Below are 19,880 nucleotides of genomic sequence, written 5' to 3'. Positions count from 1 at the left end.
AGCCTGGTAAGCAAATAGTGGTTTTGACCAGGCCACCACTAGTGATCATCATTTTAATTACAGAACCATGGGGCTTCTTCTCCCTAGCTAATGTTCTCTAGCATGCTGGATGGATTGAAGAAGTGTCCCACTCTGTTGTACTTTTCACTTGCTTTTCCATTTGGGTTTTTAGTCAAGATTAGTCTTTAACTGTCTGTATAGCTCATGCTAGCAGGAAAATACCCTTTTCTATACTGTCAGTTGTGATGTAGCATGCATCAGCAAGCAGAGGGAGATTACATTTTATGGGATTATGAACATGCAACCATAAAGATGCCCTTCAATTCCCAATTGGGTTCTTATGTCTTCCTATCCCAGTCACATGAAAGCAATAATCTTTCTCCTGCATACGTCATTAAATAACTCCTGTGATGATCCTCAGACTCTGTCACACACACTCCTTTGGGGTTTCTCACAGAAATGGCTGGAGGCTATCCTTTTTTTATATGTTCAGATTTTATTTTTCAGATGTCCCCTATTACATGTTACCTCTCGACTTGATTCAAATGTGTATACAAGCTTTTTTAACACAGGAAAAAGATTGCGGACACAAACCTGAAATCAACATGAACAAATATATGAGAATATTCCAACCCCCCCTCCCAAACACCAACTTCAAATTGTGGAAATAGATGCAGAAAAAGCAAGAAGATAGACCCAGTTTACATGTATATAGGCTACATGGTTTATTGACACGTTTATCGTTTTCTCACATTTATTGATAATTAAACGTTTTCTTTATAAAAAAAATATCTCCCTTTTGGAGTAACATCTCTACAAATTCCTCATCAGCACAATGTAAACGTTTTTGCACATATTTTCCTAAATAAAAATGTGTTTACATGTAAGGTTGTTTCTGGTTGGTTGAGGGCATTTTAGAAATGGCAGATATTTTTGGAGATGAAAGTACAGCAGAACTAAGAGCCACATTTCTGGGGAAACTCTTGGACAGGGGCCGGGAAGCTACAGTATGTGGCCCTGAAGGCTGATGGGATATGGTGGCAAATAGTGTCTCCATAGAAGCTTCAAAAGTTCTACTTGTAATCAGGTTGTTAAAAGCCCTTCCATTCAAAGAGCAATTAGTCTTATCAACATACATTTAAAATGAAAGTCCATAAGACTTTCAAAGAGTCCAGAAGTCCAGGAAAATGAGTTGAAGTAGAGGTTTGTATATCATATCAGGCCACTGGGTGGCTTAGTCATGTCCACCTGGCTCTGCCCACGCTGGGACCCACACAGCCCGCTTTCTGCCATGTCTCCCAGCCCTCTGTTATCTCCCCGAGTCATGGCTATGGCTTGGCATCATGGCTTCGCCATCTTCAACCTCTTCCAGTGTGTCCAGTTTCCTCCACCTCTTTCTGGGAAAGATGTTCATGTCAGTTTTCTTTTTCCAACTCTTTCTAATCCTCCTTCCTGCCTGCTCACTTCCTCCTTTATCGTAGAAGTCTTTTCTGACGTCAGGTTTAAAGAACCCTTTATGTTTGATTTCACAGTGTGGTGTAAATATAAACAAAGACGACTACAAAAAGGTTAAGGAATGTGCAAATTATGCCCAAAAATGCCAAGATAGACTCCTCCTGCTCCTCCTTGACCTCTAGTGCCTTGAAGTCCTCGAGGGTGATGGCTGTGGTGCCCATGATCCTGATGCTCAGCTAACCAGGCAGGGGAACACTTATCTGGAATAAAAGGAAATCATGGAGAGCATGTCAGAACGTTCACACGCGCATAAAAAGCAACCAAAATATCTTGTCTGAATGACCAAGTAATTAAAGGCTAAACATGGGTTCATTTGTGTTCGTCCTCTTACTAATCTACGGTAACAAACAGTCCCACACTGATCTGGGTTTTGCAGCCCCGCCAACGTTATCCTCCCACCAGAAAGAAACAAATCATTAATGGAACATAACAATGGCCAGTCAGGGCGGAGGGGAGATTAGAGTGTAAACAGCGGTGTTTACGAGCTGCCACAGCTTGGAGCAGAGCGCCTTCACAGCAGTGTGTCCGTCAGCGCCAATCAGCCTCTGCCGTGGATAATCTGCAATCAAACTGTTCAACTGACATCACTAAAGCACAATGGCGTTACTTCATGTCAAAATAAGCATGATTTAAGGCTTTCATTAAGAGCCCCCTCACGCCCGCCCAACTCTTTTCTCTTGCCGTTAATGATTAACCACTCCCCACCCCCAGGTCCTTGTTAGTAGTTATTTTAAGCATAGTTCCCACCTTCCCTATGAAGGGCATTGGAAATGGTGTGAACACAAACATTAACAGGAGCATTCTTGGCTTTGGTTTATATGTGAATGGAACTACAATCATCCTCATCCCCTTCAACCCTTGCAGTATATATGTCACCTTATTCACTGAAATGCCTGATATTACAAAATACGAAATTACACAAAAATAAAAATGATGGTATAAAGAATAAGTGGCTTACCCTAAGGCGTCTAAGGTGTATGACAACAACATCCGGCATGCTTTTTGGATCCTCACTGGTAAGCCATGGCTTCAAAGACATTCTACATGTCGAGGATGGGGGGAGAGAAGAGATGTGTAGCCTCAGACAATGACAGACGGAGCGATGGAAGGTAGTAGTGGCACGATGCCTTCGCTGTGCTCACAGGCTTTCCAGTAAAAAAGCCTGATGTGTCACTTCTCCACTCACCCAGTCTGTAGCGCCACCGGTCAGGTTTAAAAACCCTCCACCCCCCAACTTCCTTTTGATTAAGTTTCCCCCTCGCAATCGCAATCTCTTATCAGCAGGATTGCATTGCTGCTAAAGCGCTAGTAGCTTCTTCTGAGGGAGATACCCTCTCCCCATTTACCCTCTCCTGCCTCCCCACTGTTCCTCCCATCTTTTTTCTGTCTGCTGTCTCTTGAGTTCCCTTTTACTGCTTTGCCTAAACACAACTCATCCACCTCCCTGCCCGGCTTATCAGTAAATCCAACACCTCCTTTTTCAGTTCTATCCCTTCTGATGGCTTACTACTCTTCTGTGGAACAGTACAATTTCAAAAAAGCCCTCATGCCTGTCACTGTAGCCCCCATGCCAGTCATTACAAAACTGTCTTTAGGATCAGTTGATGGGGACACCCATCCTCCGTTGAGCCAAGTAGGAATGGTTTACGTCCTGGAATTAGTGGAGTCTGGCAGATGATATTCCAAAAGTGGAAAAGCTGTAAAATCCCATGGAGCTGTAAAATCCCAATGACGTCTGAAGAGAGGCGATAGCAGCCGGAGCACCAGACTGTTGTTATGGCAATATGGATCTGCATCTGCTGCCAGTGACAGCAGTGTTACGGCAGGTCTCCAACACCAGCTATTCCGTGGGAGGAATGTGCATTGCATAACCAAGCAGAACGAAGTCAAGAGAGGGAGGATTCTGATGGTGGTGGCATGAAGGAGCATGAGAATGAAAGGGAGGGAGGGAGGGGGAGGGGGAAGTGCCATTGCTCGCACTTTCTGTTGTCTCCTCCCCTCCCACTGAAGTGGGGGCTGGTTGAGCTCACACCCATACAGCTACCACCTAGACGGCACACAATAACAAAAAGAGAAAGGAGGTGAATCCAGCCGGCGCTGCCACGCTCCGCTCTGAGTTCAGCCCATCCTCAGCTGCTGGTACTCAGACCTTTGGAGACAGGAGGAGTGGAAGAGGAGGAGGCAACAAAAGGAGGCTGGGAAATAAAGGATAGTTGGGTGGAAAACAAAGAGGAAGGCAGTGCAAAGATGTAGGGGTCTTTTGACGCATTTCCACCGCAGGGCTTCGCACGGCTTAGTACGGTATAGTTAGGCCTTGGTAGGCCAGGCTCACTTTATGCTGCCTTTCCATTACAGTTTAGTAGCTGGGGCAGTAACTATAGTAACGCAGTGTAGGCGGAGCCGTGACGTCATCTTCAATGAAAACCACAGAAAACCAACATCAGCTCTTAGCACTCAGAGCTCACAGCTCCTCATATCTGTTCAGAAACTAGACAAAAGTTAAACAAGTACAAACCACAGACTGTCTGTGTCATGGCGAAAGAACCTGGATTTTGGAGGGCCAGAAAAACTGTTAAACAGTACCTGTTAGCCGGTGTAGGTCATGGATGTATAATAAGAACTGGATACAGCGTGGGAGGCGGGGCCTCTTTAATTCCTATGAGAGTTGCTCATTGGCGCATGAAGACAAAATGGCCCAACTTTTGAGAGAGCGAAACGTCACGAAAGTATTCATATAATCATATAATCCATTCTCATTGTGCATCCATGGGTAAAGGTAAAACTCATGTAGTACTGAACACGTCACATGAACGTGCCGGGCGGCGCGGTCCCGTGGGTTAGATCTGCGTTCATAATGCAGAGGGAAATAACTCTCAGAATAACGTTATTAGCACATTTTACAACTTGAGGACCGAATGTTTTTAATAAGGGCTATACAAATGTTCATACTGGGTAGTTTAGTTTTACAGAAGTCTCTTTCCCAATGTTAGTCAATGGGAAAAAGTCTTTCCGGGCCCAGAGACTGATACAAAAGTGTAGTACCGCCGTTTGGCCACAACAAATATTTTCCTCAGAGTCCGGCGCACTTCCTGGGGGCTTGGTGTAGGTACCATATGTCCACGGCCTACCAGATCAGCCCGGGTCCGTTACGCTTACCAATGACATCACGCATTGGCTGTACGGCAACCCAAGAGGACATTTTACACGGCCAAATTCCGCAAAGAATATTAAATAACAATCGACAGTGGATGTATGTTAGTGGAACTGTGTCAGGAAAGTGAAGTGTTAATTAAGGAATGTTAATGAAGAACTGAAATGCATAAAATTGAAAGTTAATATGTAGCATATCCCTCCGAAATATGGTCGTAGACTTTACTGATGATTTAGAATTTATTGAAACTCCAGACTCAACGTAAGAGCTTGTGCCTCTTCTGGGGGTGCTAACATTGAAACATAAACTTTATTCTTTACTTTCTCCGTCTTTATATGTAGAAGATATCAGATACCGTCATGTTGTTTCCATAGCAACAACAACTTCCTGATAACATGGCAATGCCATTTTCCTCAAAGATGCCAACAACAAAGGAAACACTTGATTTGTATCAAATATAAATGTTCTGTCTGTGGATTGTATATGAACACATACAGGAGTAGATCAATCAGCTTGTTCATATATTGTTAACAACATGGATAGTGCTAGCTGCATTGCTGATGTCCAAAGCAAGAAACAAAAATAAGAATCCCAACAAAGTAGAAACCATTGCTACTATATAGGCACCAGATAGTGGTAAGGATTTATATAACATAACTTTATTCATTCTGGAAAGAAATTAGGCTTCTTGATAGAAACCAGAATATTCCTCAAAATGTACAGTGAAAGCAAGTTTTGTTTATAATTGATTGACCGGAGTAGAAAAAAACAAAAAACTTAAATAATTGACATGTTTCTTGAATAGATATATTTGTACACATTGAGGAAAATGTCCCAAATATGCCACAGTACCATTTAATATAATATAATGGCAGAACAACCAACCTTTACTACTCTCTTTGTCTCAGTGGGCAAATAGTTGTATTTGTGTTTTGTATTGTTTATTATGATCACAATATGGTTACCAACAGCCCTAATCCATCAAGCCCCAGAGTAAATAGTGTGTCTTTGAATGCTTCATTGAACTGTGACCGCTGTCAGTGCAGTAATCCCCTTTGTTTTTGCATTAGTATCTTATTTCAGCCCTGGTGTATCTTGCATTTCAATGAGTTTAGCACATGACTGCTACAAGGCTGCTTTCAATCTAAGAAATGTGTAAACTTTAGCTTTTTGGGACAGGGCTTTTTGATAACAGTTCTGCCTGAATACAGTAGATTAAAGGTAGTAACCACCATGGATTAATAGGAAATGTATTGAATAACTATTACTTTGTAGTAGTAATTCCTTTTAATTTAATATTGTTTTTTTAATGCAATTTTTCATTAACTGGAGAAAGAAATGAAACTAAGATCATGTTTCTCATTAAATTGTCAGTGCAACTTATCAAAGAGACCACCTTAGTGCATGATGCCAAAACATTGGTTTGCTGTCGATTAAGTAGCATTTCCCTCAGTTAAATGCAAATCCATTTTTATCTTTTATATAATGTCAATTTATAGATTTTCTTTTTGATATTCTTATACTCACTGTTCAAATAAACCTACCATTAAAATGACAGACTGTTCATTTCTTTGTAAGTGGGCAAACTTACAAAATCAGCAAGGAATCAAATAATGATTTATAAATATATATATATATATATATATATATTGCACATAAGTAATATTGTACATCGGACATGTTAATAGTCTAAAAAATAAATGAAAGTCTTAAAAGCTCTGCTCCTTCTGTCCTTTTAAAATGGCACAGAGCTCCAGGCCACCTTTTCTCTGGCGGTTCCACATAGTTAAGCTTTGGTGCACATTATCCACGGTGTGTACTGAGGCACACTGTGTTGGCGGAGACATGTCACAGCCCTACTGTTTGGGCTCCGTCTCTCTGTTCTGTTGCCCTTGAGGGGCAGGCAGACCTGACACTGTCGAGCCAAGAGCTTGAGTCAGACTGCTGGCCACCCACTCAGTGTGAGCGCATGCTTAACGCCTCCCTCCCTTTGGGAAGCCATCGGACACCCATCCTGCAGCAGCTACCAGCCCCCCACCGCTCTGCTGCTCACCCAGGAGACCCAGTGTTAACCTGCTAAATGGTTTTCTATCACTGTTTTGATCAGAATCACAATTATTGTATTAGTCCTGCAGCAGGGACGTTTACAACGTTATAGCAAAAATGACATAGCAGATAAAAGGCGAGCAATAATTGAGTAGCTAGCATGTTAAAAATAGAGAAAAAGCACACATTGGAAATCAAAATAATAATAATTACTCATCCATGGTTACAAATTAGTAGCAGCTTGTAGCTAAATGTACAATTGCCAAAAACACTGCATATATTGCACATTACAGGTTTAGAGCCCAATATTTCAACAGTTTGTATTGTGTGCATTTTATTGACCATTACAGTAAACCCTGTAAACAAATAAGTATGTTGAGCATGTGGCTTTTATGAAGATCAATGACTGTCATAAGCTTTTGTCTCAGTGGGTTGCCATGGAAGCAGTAGGTTGGATATATTACTACCAACCAGTGGCGAACCATGTCTAACACAACTGGACCTTCTGTAGACACACACACACCCCCCGCCGCCGCCTCTGTCTCGAGCCAGTTAACTAGCGGGCCTTCTAGAGTACCCTGGAACCGAGGGGAACTCTGAAAGAATACGCCCATTGGCTACAAATCAATATATGATTGGTTGATCAAACTGTCAGTCCAAACGTACGCTCTCATTCAGTGCAACAGCCAGGGCATTCGATCAAGGATGTAGAATACCTTGGTTGAAGGATGGATATTCTACCCAGAGACCCAGAACAAGATCTGATTGGTTGCTTTATTTTCTAACACAAATCAACGTAACACTGTAATATTACAGATCAACAACACAGATACAATTCTCATTTATACATTTTATTACATTTTATTTATATAATTAAATCGATTTTGTATTTGTTTTATCTGAGTGTTCCAGGGTATTCTCTGAATACCTTGAAGGCCCTGATGGTTCGCCACTGCTACCAACACATTAACATGCCTCTACAGTTACGTTACGATAATACTTAATTGTGAGGTCAAGTCTGACATTTTTCTTGCATCGCAGCAGCCTAATTTGCATTATCAAAAAAGACACATATTTAAGGAATCAGACATTTACCATAACATTAGAATCACTTCATGTTTATGGCCAGCTACCATTGACTTTGTTAGCGATTGCGTTGCCTCTAAAATTATCTTTGCCTTCTGTCTGACCACAAAGCAATTACATAATGCAGTCTATTAGGAAAAGTTGACATACTTAAAGAACACTTTTGTATCAGTCTCATGCACATTTGCAGCACCAGCCAAGAAGGGCAATTATCCAGTATGCTCATTCTAGAGAAGCACATCTCTCTGCATCTCAGCTAGCTTCATTAAAAATGGACCATGGTCCCAAGAGGTAAATTATGAGCTGCTCTCAAATGATAAGTGGTGTTCCCCATGGAGGATCCAAAAGCTGAGGTATTTTACAAATCGTATCCAGGGAATCACATCGCCTGGATGGGCTTTTGGAATGTTTTTTGGTAGCAATGCATATACTGTACAATTTAGGGTTGGGAACCGAAACTCGGTTCCAGATGAGAACCAATAAGAAAATGCCGGGTACCCATACAAAATACACAATTTCGGTTCTGCTTAACGGTTCCTAAACGCGGTAGACCCTGTATTCCACCGGGTCCGTCTGCGCCGCGGTGACCCGGTGGAATACAGCCAGGGTAAGGGAGGACTGGCCATCTGTGTGTTCAGGAGAATCACAGAACGGCCGGTCGTCAGCGGGCCGTTGACGGCCGGCTCGGTACGCTGACGGCTGGCACCGCCCTTCATTTTTTAAAACGGCATCATGTAAGTTGCGGCGACAGAGGTCCACAGTTTCACCGCAGCGAGGCTCCCCCAGCCCTCCCGTAGACAGTTCACGAGCTCAGTCACTTCATAATACCAAAGATGGATCGTGGTAAACGCTCTGAAGTGAGGCTCCACTACACAAAAAAAGAAAAAGACAAGGCACAGTGTGATGCCTGCTAATAGCTTGCCACAGGCATAGCTCAGTTAAAATAAAGCACAGCTATTGTACAATACATTTGTATTGCATGTATATTTTTTATTTGTAAAAATGTCAGTTAAAGCTTAAAAAAAGATATATATATTTTTTGTTATCTAAATGTTTCACCTCTTTCTTTTACAATTTTGGAATCGAAACGGGGAATCGATAAGAACTGGAATCGATAAGCAGAACCGGAATCGGAATCGATACATTTCAAACGATACCCATCCCTATGTACAATGCAGTGATTGTCTCTCAAATATGGGAATGGATACTTATTTTTCCTCACCCTGCTGTGGCACTATCTGCAGTAATTAACATCACAGAGGTGTCCATTTCTAAACAAGTTCATTTTCTTTCACCCCCAGTAAAATACCAACCATCAATCTGTCAGCTATAATTACAGGAATCTTTGCATCTTCACTGGGGACTGCGGGCAGAAAAGGCACTAGACTAGAGTTGTTAGTGGGCAACAGGGTTTGGGTGTTAATTAGAATATCTGTGTTTGGCATTTGATGCCAGGGATTTTTCGGTGGTTGATTATCAGTTCTATTTCCAGGATTTTGAACGGCCATGTATAGAAATCAATGATTGTGTGTATTTCTGGAGGATTCACAACCTGATTTTCAAATACAACTTCCTGAAACCATCAAGCCATTGATTTGACACGAGGTGGGGCTACAGGGAGGGATTAAAGTCCAACACTAGAGCTTTTATTAAAATAAGCCCTTTCATATGCCATGCTAACTCATGGCAGGCACTCCTATTCAGGTCTACTGGCCTCCATTAACTTTTACTCAGCCTGAAGATCCAACATGGCTACTGGCAGCACCCATCTCTGTATGGCCCCCATAAGGCCCTAAATCACAGAGAGAAGGCCCAGATGAAGGTTGGCTGTTCGAAGCACTGCAATGACTGCAGGTCAGCACCACCAAGACGCTCATAGCTGTGATGGATGTCCCGCCTCCTTGGGTTTCCACTTTTCATGTGTCTCAGAGGAGAACAGCCTCCTTACTCTTTGCTCTGAATCACTGTTCAGGCTCCAAATTGGTGTTTCTTTAATTTCATGGAAATATGACTATTTACAGAGGCAAGAAATGAGAAGCCAGTGCATATGACTTTTTTTTGTAGTGTTGTACCAGGCGGTTGTTGAAATAGTTGGAAAAAGCGAAAAAGATAGTAAACCATTACCAATCATTTGTATCATAAGGTTAATAACAACAATTCATGGCGGTTTGTTTGCATAGTTTTGTGATATCTTTTAGAAACTATATTTGTGTATCCCCTTGGAAGCCTTGTAAATAGTTCATTGTTTTATCATTTGTAAATAAGATGAGGAGACTTTGATATGTTTATATTCGTTGGTAAAGTACTATCATTTACATCTAAATGATGGATTAGCCTCCAGGGACCATGAATAGTTGAATGACCAATGTAACCATTGCTAAAACACACTGCATGCATGGCTAAAGAACAAAACAAAACATGAGCGCAAATATATACAAATATTTTGTGTCCTTTCTTTTTATTATTTTCTCTTTCATTAGTGACATTTATTCCCCAAAGTGTAGAAAAAAACTGTGACATTGAAACAGAGCAGCAGGAGGAGGAATTCTGATGAGTTGCACACAGAGTAATTACATCGAGGTAACTAAAAGGGACTAGGATTCCATGCTAGGTGTCATCCAAAGACACGGTGTAAGGATCTGCGATGAGGTTGAAGCTCTGGGAGGTCAGTGCAGATGCTGAGTGACGACAGTGGATAGCGGGGAATTTCAATATAAATGTAAAACAGTCTGCAAGCCCCGAACAAGAGCTGTTTATTTAGAGCAGGGGTGGGGAACCTTTTTCCTCTCAAGGGCCATTTACATTTTTTCAGCATCCTCCGTGGGCCGTACAAATTATTGACCTCTGCTTAAAAATACTAAAATCACAGCCCATTCATTTGGCCTTTCTTTCATGCTGTGCAAAGAAAAAGCAACCTCTTAATCCAGATATCTTACCATGACTCACGCATGCATGCACGTGCACGGTTGTGGTATGAACACCACAACAGAAAGATATGGACACAAGATGTGTGCAATTTAGTTTCCTATCCATGTGAACATGATTTAAGTGGGGGAGGGGGGGGGGACCTAACCTCTTCTAGGGGGTTCCGGGTACATGCTCTCCCGGGAAGATTTTCTTTTTAAATGTTGAAGTTAAAAGCATCAATCTGGTGCACTTTGAGAGCAACATGAAGAGATCTATGGATACATCTCTCAACACCCATATGAAACAGAACTGGAAGCAGATTTTCTTTTTGGATATTTTACAAATCACTCCCCTTTCAAACTCTATTCTTGTTTATTAATAACAACTTTTTTTTACTGTCATATAGTATTTTATACCCGTTTACTTTATTCTCTTATTTTTTTATAACTATAATGATCATATAAAGATGTGCCTTTACCTCACTGGTTGGAGAAAAAGCTTCTTATATTCGTTAGCATAGCTAGCTAACCAGATGCTAATAACAACAAAGTTATTGACTGTATGATCAGTATGACAGATGAACAGATCGCCACTGGGCTTTCAACTAAAGACACAGCCACGCAAAAACTGCGGCATGTGTACGACTCCTTATGCAATTTTTTAAGTGCCGGTGTAGGTACCATATCTGCACAGCCTACCAGATTAGCACGGTGTCCGTTACGCTTACTAATGACGTCACGCATTGGCTGTACGGCAACCCAAGAGGACATTTCACACGGCCAAATTCCGCAAAGAATATTAAAAAATAACAATCAACAGTGAATGTATGTTAGTGGAACTGTGTCAGGAAAGTGAAGTGTTAATTAAGGAATGTTATTGAAGAACTGAAATGCATAAAATTGAAAGTTAATATGTATCATATCCCTCCGAAATGGTATCTGGTGTTTCCATAGCAACAACAGCGTAATCTCCCACAGACAACACGTTCATCATCTGAACGTGTGTGTACTGTCTGTTAAAAAAACTGCAGGAACCCAGAACACAGACAAAAAAACATAACCCCCTTCACATTGTAAATGTTACGGGTCCCCGATGTGACCACAGTAGCAGTGATGATAACTGTATTAAGCAGGTGAAACAGGAGCTGTTGACAGGAAGTTGTTGTTGCTATGGAAACAACATGACGGTATCTGATATCATAAAGACGGAGAAAGTAAAGAATAAAGTTTATGTTTAAATGTTGGCACCCCCCGAAGAGGCACAAGCTCTTATGTTGAGTCTGGAGTTTCAATAAATTCTAAATCATCAGTAAAGTCTACGACCATATTTCGGAGGGATATGATACATATTAACTTTCAATTTTATGCATTTCAGTTCTTCAATAACATTACTTAATTAACACTTCACTTTCCTGACACAGTTCCACTAACATACATTCACTGTTGATTGTTATTTTTTAATATTCTTTGCGGAATTTGGCCGTGTGAAATGTCCTCTTGGGTTGCCGTACAGCCAATGCGTGACGTCATTAGTAAGCGTAACGGACCCCGTGCTAATCTGGTAGGCCGTGCAGATATGGTACCTACACCGGAGCCGCGTTCTGGTGCTCTCCGGCAGAACTAAACCCCTGTCAGACGAGACATATACCACGTGATGACATGTTAAAATTGTGTTGTGTTCAAGGACCCTGACCTTGGCCAGGAAAAACAGGCACTAGCTTGTTTAATTATTTTTCCGTCTAGATTTCTTTAATTTTTTTCTTTTTTACGTGTGTTTATAAATTACCTCGAGGGCCGTACCAAATGGTCTCGCGGGCCGTATACGGTTCTGGCCGGAGGTTCCCCACCCTTGTATTACATTTTGTAGCTTGTTGTCAATAAGTATATAAATTGTCCAAAGAGGTTGTATTCTACAGTCTGCCTGAATGTAATCATTGCGTAGGTGTGTAGTGTGATTCTGTGTAGTTTATTGATGGCATCCTGTTGGGTTTGACGTCATCTGAACAGGACATCGCACGCTCACTGCTTGATAGCGTGTGAAGGTCCGTTTGTGCCGGTTGTTAAACAACATCGTTATGGGGAAATGCAAGTCTGCGTCCAAATGGTTGGAAGATAAGGAGGAAGGACAATCAATACTGTATATAGTCAATGTGAGGTAAAGTGTGTCGCCAATGTAACCGGTGTAAGGGAAACTTCTGTGCAGCAATGCAGTGGGAGTCACCGACTCAGGAAGGAGACACGGTAGAGCAGGAGCTCTGATGTCAAACACTGATGATTTATTTGGAGTTTCGGCCGGAGGATTCACATCACAAGTCACAGCAGTCACGATCTGACTGCACGGGAGAGTTGCCACGTCAATTCTGGAGAACTCAACCCCAGACCCATGTATTTAGCTAGTTCTGAGAGCATCATCAAACTGCTGCATAACAAGATAAAATCATAACACCTCTATCAGCTGACGCCAACAGGCAGGAACAGGGAGACAGAACACTGAGAGCACAGCAGCCAAGGTTACGAGGTGCGTGTGCTCAGTCAGGACAGTTTGAACTGATAAACTGGGTCAGTTATGGGCCTTGGAAAATATTCCCCAACAACCAGTTAAATCTCGAAGTGGCGATGAGGTCTTAAAATGTATGGAAAGGGTCTTAAAGAAGCTCTTAAAAAAGGTCTTACATTTGACTTCAGGATTCCTGCATATACCCTGATGTATTATTTATTACATTACAAAAAACTTTCCTCTAATAATAAACAAAGAACTCGTATAAGGAGAATTTAAAATAAAAAGACACAGACCTACTTTAAAATAAATAAAACATATAGCTGCACCCTAAAAAGAGTTAACTGATTGAATTATGACTGAACATCGTTAGCTGTCTTCCTCTTCTGTGTTTTTCCTCCAATACGTAAAGGCTGCAGCACCTTTGACAACTTCTCTACCGGTAAGCCAGCATCGGTTGCTGTGAAAGCATATAACGCTAACCACCAGAATTAAATCCTGTGTTCCTGCGATACTTTTCTTTGATTTATCCATAGTTCGCTCATCGAGCCGGGGGACAGGTTATTCGCCTGCAAGAAAAGGCGCTGGTGCGGGACTGCAGCAGGATATGACGCATATTTTAGTTGACCTAATTAAAACTGTTTATTTTTTTATTTATGTGTCAGAGTATCACCTCAAAATACAAGATACGAAACATTTTCAACCGTGCAACAACATATAAATAGTCCAACAAATATTTGTATTTTATTTCCTTCTTATTTTTGTCTAAGCTCAAGGGAGCCAGAGTAGAGGGCTTAAAAAGCCGCAGGTTGCAGACCCCTGGTCTATATGAGAGAACTGTAGCGGATACGACCGTTACCGTTCTCGTGTGGCTGCAGCCTCAGACCAGCCCGTCTGACACCAACAACCATGCCATGTTCAAAGTCACTTAAATCTCCTTTCTTCCCCGTTCTGATGCTCTGTTTGAACTTCACCAGGTGCTCTTGACCAGATTAGATATTTGCGTTAACAAGCAGTTGAACAGGTGCACCTAATAAAGTGACCAGTGAGTTTGGGTTTATATAAATATATTTATTTATTTATAGCTCTCTCTAGCTCTCTGTTTCTGTCTCTAGCTATTCAATATTTGTTTAAAGTAGACATGTTATTGTAGTATCAGAGCTGGCCACCGGTGGCAGCACTGATCTTTATTGCTATAGATGAGTCAGTCTTTTTTGTTGCTTTGAATTCACTAAAAGTCATCTTTCCCCCCCTCTGTATATTTTGGGGTCACTAAGGATATTACCTGCCCTCCGGCACATTTTCATTTTTATTATTGTTTTTGAGCTACTGTGACTAAGATGTTTGATTATGAAGGTTCTGGATCATGACAATGTTTGCTTACAATACTATCACTGTTGTAGGGCAGTAGAGATCTGTTTATTGGGAAATAAAGAAAGTCAGTTAATGTTTTGCCCTATTCTTGGAGCATCTAACACTCACACACTGTATCCTGTGGTCTCGCTGCAGTCCTGGATATGGCTCGTCATGTGCCTCTCTATCGGGCGCTGCTGGAGCTGCTGAGGGCCACCTCCACCTGCACCACCCTGGTCCCTCTGCTGCTGCCTCTCTCAGGAGACCCCGAGGAGGACGAGGATGAAGAGCACTCAGAGGGACAGACCTCTGTAGGGATGCTGCTGGCCAAGATGAAGACATGCGTGGACACATACACCAATCGTCTCAGGTGAGATGGTCAAAATACACACAGCACAGAGGTCTATACCTACACATACATTTAATTATTTTATATTTTGGGCGGAATATACTACTATGATTTAGCCATTACCCCAACTCTCCAGGCAAACAGGCTCTTCTATTATTAACCTTTTCCTCCAATTCTCTCCATGGGTATATGAATTTACCCTGAGTGACATTCAGATTTAGAAACTCCGCTGCTTTTGGCAGTGGTCAGGAAAAGTGCAGAAGCGTTTTGTGTGTTTTTATAACTGCAGGAAAAGTCGTTAGTCTCACCATAAAAATTCAATTTTCTGAGGAAAAAACATTGATCTTTGCAGAAAGAGCTGTATCTTAAACACATCCCTAACATAAGAGATGGGACCACATCATCTCCAGCACACAAAGCTCATGCAAGCTTGGTTTATACGTATTGAACCAAGTTTACATGATATACTCTGCATAAATACATACCAATAATAATAATAATAATCCTTATAATAATCACTCAAAGCGCTTTACAAATACACATACAGATCATACATGTAATGGTCATCTACTGTGGACAATACCCACAGGAGCAAGTTCAGGTGAAGTGGCTTTACAGACGCAGATCTGATAATCATTGCACAGTGCCAGTGCCACAGTGCCACAGTGCCATTGCACTGCGCCACACCGGCCATCTTCACACCTCGAAGTCATCAAGGCGCTTTTACAAGTACACATTAATATCATACATGTACTGTGGACAATACCCACAGGAGCAAATTCGGGTGAAGTGTCTTGCCCAAGGACACAACGGAGTTCCCCAACGCCCAGACCACTGCGCCACCCGTCCCTATAGTCCCAATAGTGCCTGAGTATGAATGTCTCCATTCCTCATAAGTCAGAGAGACAACAGAGAATAATGAAGCTGTCCTAAGGTCCATTTTACATCTCTGTATACAACTTGTATATGATTAGCTGTTTTTAGCTTCAAGTCATACGTTATCTTAGTTGTGTCAAAATAATGAAATCTGCCTCATTCAAAAGACTAGTTCTATAAACAGGCTAAAGAATGGCTAGTAAATGATATATAGACAACAGGCCTTTATCTTTTCAAAGATAAGGATACAAGTAACAGGAATAAGAGCACTTCCCTAATATTTGGGACAATATAGTATATTTTCTGGTAAATCAACACAATGATTTTTTTCCATTGTATTAATTAAATACCTGACAAATAATCACCATTCTGGTTTTCCCTGCATATATATCAGTGACCGATTTGAGTATGTCAAATTGTATTTTCAGATACAGTCTGTGATGTTTACCCACAGTAGCAACTGTACATATAACGAGTCAAAGAGGAGAAACATCATATCAGTGAACCTAAAAACCCTCAGCAGCATTATACCAAAACATGTGTATGAAATCTTAAGGAAAAACTACCAACCTTTGTATTAATGCATACAAAATGACATACAAGTTATCAAACAGCAGCCAATATTACATTATGACTGAATGTACATATGTGTGTGTGTTTCAGGTCAAAGAAAGATAAGGGTAAAGGTGTGGTGAAGACGGACACCTCAGACCCAGAGCCCGAGGGTCTCACTCTGCTGGTGCCTGACATCCAGAGAACCGCTGAGATTGTGTACGCTGCCACCACTAGCCTGCGGCAGGCCAACCAAGGTACCCAGAAAACACACTCATGGGGATTTATTGCAAAGTTAGATTTCAATCACAGTCTGCAAACACTTCAGTAACATATTTACATCCATACATTTAACCTGAGGCCAAAACAAAGCCAGATGTGTTTTATGTTTGGGACTTGAAATCATTTCCCAGATCTCTCCTATCTCCATCTTTCTATTTGTGTCTCTCTTACTCATCTGTAGTCTGTGTCCTGTCCTCTGGTGCAAGGACACCAACATAATGTATCTAACCAAAATTCTGAAGATTTAATTACATTTTTATCAAGGATGCTTTTCGGCTGTTTTGTTTTTTAAAGCTCGACTTGACCAAATACTCTCACAGGTCAAACCCACCCTAATGTGCCACCTGTGGCTCTAAGGTATACATCAGTGGAGCCACACACTGCAACAGGCAGAACAAAGTGTCTACATCTTAATAAGACGAGGGGGGGTTTGCCATTAGATGAAGTTGAAGTGTGCATGTGGGGGAACAGAAAGAGATGAGTGTCAGGTCAGTTCACATGAAGAAATCGATACACACAGTTCTGTGGTGTGTAACATGAGGGTCTTGACAGATGTATAATAATGTCATTATTACAGAGGCTCTAAGACAAATGTCAGGAAGAAGCCATGATCAGCAAGAGCAGGACGGTATTGACTGAGGAGAGGAAGTATTCCTCTGAAGCTTCACTGAATCTGTGCTCACTCAACAAGCTGAATAAATGGCCGCTGCACTCTGGGTGCACCTCTTTGCTTCCAGGGTTGGATTGTAGCTCGGATATATGAATGTATAGGAAATATATACAAGTGAATTCTTAACCCTAGAAAGAGTAGTTATGATGAAATGATCTTAACTAAAGGTCAATGGAAAACATTTAGCAATAGATTAGAACCAGGCGTGCATCCTCTCTTGAACTGCATCCACATTTCACTCATGCGTCTTATTCCCTTCCATCCAGCTGTTGAACACCTGCACATGAACGCCCCCCTGCATTCTGTTTTTATAATGTGTACTGTGGACCCATGTCTACTGGCAGAACCAATTAAAAAGTGTTATTTATTATTTGCATTTGTATTTTTTACATTTGTATTGAATTGTACATTTCATGTCTTTTGAACTCTTTATTTGGCTAAATGTTTCAGGAACATTTTAAAACAACATCATTAAAATCAAACTGGTTGCCCAGGCATGAGACTGAATGGAAATGACAATTATTAAAGTTGTCGACGTAAAACTTTTTTCTTGCTGACAGACAGACGCTGTCTGAATTTAATTGTATCCAATAAAAGTTAATGGGAGGAAAAACCGATCATAAAAACTAAAATCCTTCTCATAAATACATTTGGTTATTCAGATCTGCATCAAACATATTATTTTCTAGGTGGTTGATCAGAAAAAAACAGGAAAGATGTTCCAAAGCTCATGCCACTGTGCCACTTTGGAATGCCTGGAATGCATCCTTGCTCTGTTTCACTCTAGCCTTTGTGATTCTTGTTTCCTCAGAGAGGAAGCTGGTGGAGTGTTCGAGGAAGGTGTCCAGTCGACCCAAGCCTCTGTACGTTCTGCGCTCTGTAGAGGAGAAATACGTGGCTGCCATGAAGAAGCTGCAGTTTGGTGAGTCCTGAGTTTGTGTGATGCACGTTTATATGTACATTTGTATATTCACAGATTTGCATATTAGTTTTATTTATTTACAACACACACACACCACAACAACCACTCAGCCATGTCATGACCTATTACACCAGTTTAGAAATGGATGTAGTAAGCAGCTTGATGTCTGAAGTAATGTCAGGTGACTGTAAACACTGTTGTTCCAGTGAGCTGGCAGAATAGAACCAGACAAGTCATGACAGACTGAAGGCTGGACTGTAACTCCTTCTAGCAAGACTTCTGATTATATCATTGAATTTCATACTATGTGGGATATAAGAGTGTGTTTCTGTTGAGGGGATAATAAGAGTCTGATCAAATGGTTTGCAAATTTTTGACTGAAGTTGTATTCATGGTTTGAATGCCCTTTAGTAAAGCCAATAGAAGTAACATTTGTATACAGTATATTTGTACTGGAAGACCAGCTGTTCTAAGGGCAAGAAACTGCATAGCTTCTTAGCTCTTAAAGTGTATAACACAGGGTCGGCTTCATGGGGGGGTCATTCGCGGGCCATGCACCCCCAAACGAGTCACTGTGCCCCCCCAACGCAGGGCAGGCAAGCCCTGCCACTTTGCCGTTTTTTTGTTTTGTTATCATACAATAAGTGAAAACGTTTCCACAAAATGTTTTTTTGTGTGAACTAAATCAGAAATGAAGAATACAAATAAAAAACACAGCCTGAGGTGTGCTCACTGCTGCTCGTTGATTGGTGTGTTGCTTGACCAATGACCCGACCTTTGTTTTGTTGTCATTACGTGGCTGACTAGTTGTAAGCCCAGTGGCGATCTGTTATACTGATTATACAGTAAAGCCATCGAAAATAATATGATACAGACAGTACAAGTATTTCTGGGTCTCTGTGTTTCATTCAAGCTCGGCTCTGTATGTGTGGCACGAGCGCATTTTGTTGTTGTTAGCATCTGGTTAGCTAGCTATGCTAACGGAGATAAAGAGCTGTTTCTACAAGAAGTGTGGAGGAGAGTCCTCTCCTGTCAGACTGAGAGGCTCAGATACCTACAGCTCAGTGAGGTAAGGTCAGGACTCTGTCAGTGTTTAGATAATTAACTTAAGTTATCTCAGTGGGTCTCAAACGGTTTGGTCACCATTTATGTAAAGAAGTGTTTCCGAGGAACACCTTGATACGATCATTGTAGTTATTAAAAAATAAGAGAATAAATGATCAGGTATGAAATACTATAGGACAGTAACAAGAATACAGTTTAAAAGGGAGTGATTTGTAAAATAAAGAAAAAGTAAATCTGTTTACAGTTCTGTTTCATATGGGTGTTGACAGATGTATCCATAGGTCTCTTTTTAACTTCAATATTTTAAAAGAAATCTTCCCCTAGGATGTTAGGTCCATCACCCACCTAAAACATGTTCACATGGATAGGATACTATAGTGTTGTCCTTTTGTGTGTGTATCTTGCTTTATTGTAGACAACTCAGTCAGCGAGTATCGTTAACTGTGCTTTATTCACGCTCTGTACTACATCATAACTGGTGTCACACATATAACATTCCGAGTATTCACAACTCCGGACCAAAGAGTATGTCACAACATTACATCCCTCCCTTATTTCAGATGAACGTTGACTTTTGATATTAACGAAATGTAAATAAGAATTTCAGTAA

General features: G+C 41.2%; 1 protein-coding gene and 1 long non-coding RNA gene across 16 annotated transcripts in view; one reads left to right on the top strand and one right to left on the bottom strand.

Moving 5' to 3' along the window:
- The window catches only part of birc6 (baculoviral IAP repeat containing 6), a 118,537-nt gene that overhangs the window by 62,034 nt on the left and 36,623 nt on the right, over positions 1 to 19,880 (top strand). For all 15 annotated transcript variants that reach the window (XM_034215014.1, XM_034215005.1, XM_034215008.1 and 12 more), the window contains exons 65-67: positions 14,711 to 14,924; positions 16,443 to 16,588; positions 18,095 to 18,205. In XM_034215014.1, the coding sequence (XP_034070905.1) occupies positions 14,711 to 14,924; positions 16,443 to 16,588; positions 18,095 to 18,205 (471 nt within the window). The remainder of the gene's footprint in view (positions 1 to 14,710; positions 14,925 to 16,442; positions 16,589 to 18,094; positions 18,206 to 19,880) is intronic.
- On the bottom strand, positions 486 to 3,422 carry LOC117545293. Its single transcript, XR_004568808.1, has 2 exons — positions 2,474 to 3,422; positions 486 to 1,715 (listed from the first exon to the last, which is right to left on the bottom strand). It is a non-coding gene; the product is annotated as an uncharacterized LOC117545293 (long non-coding RNA).

Source organism: Gymnodraco acuticeps, unplaced genomic scaffold (genome assembly GCF_902827175.1).
Source record: "Gymnodraco acuticeps unplaced genomic scaffold, fGymAcu1.1, whole genome shotgun sequence".
In the NCBI taxonomy this organism is placed as follows: Eukaryota; Metazoa; Chordata; class Actinopteri; order Perciformes; family Bathydraconidae; genus Gymnodraco; species Gymnodraco acuticeps.
Note: the sequence above shows the minus strand (reverse complement) of the source record. Positions and strands in the feature narration are given on the sequence as shown.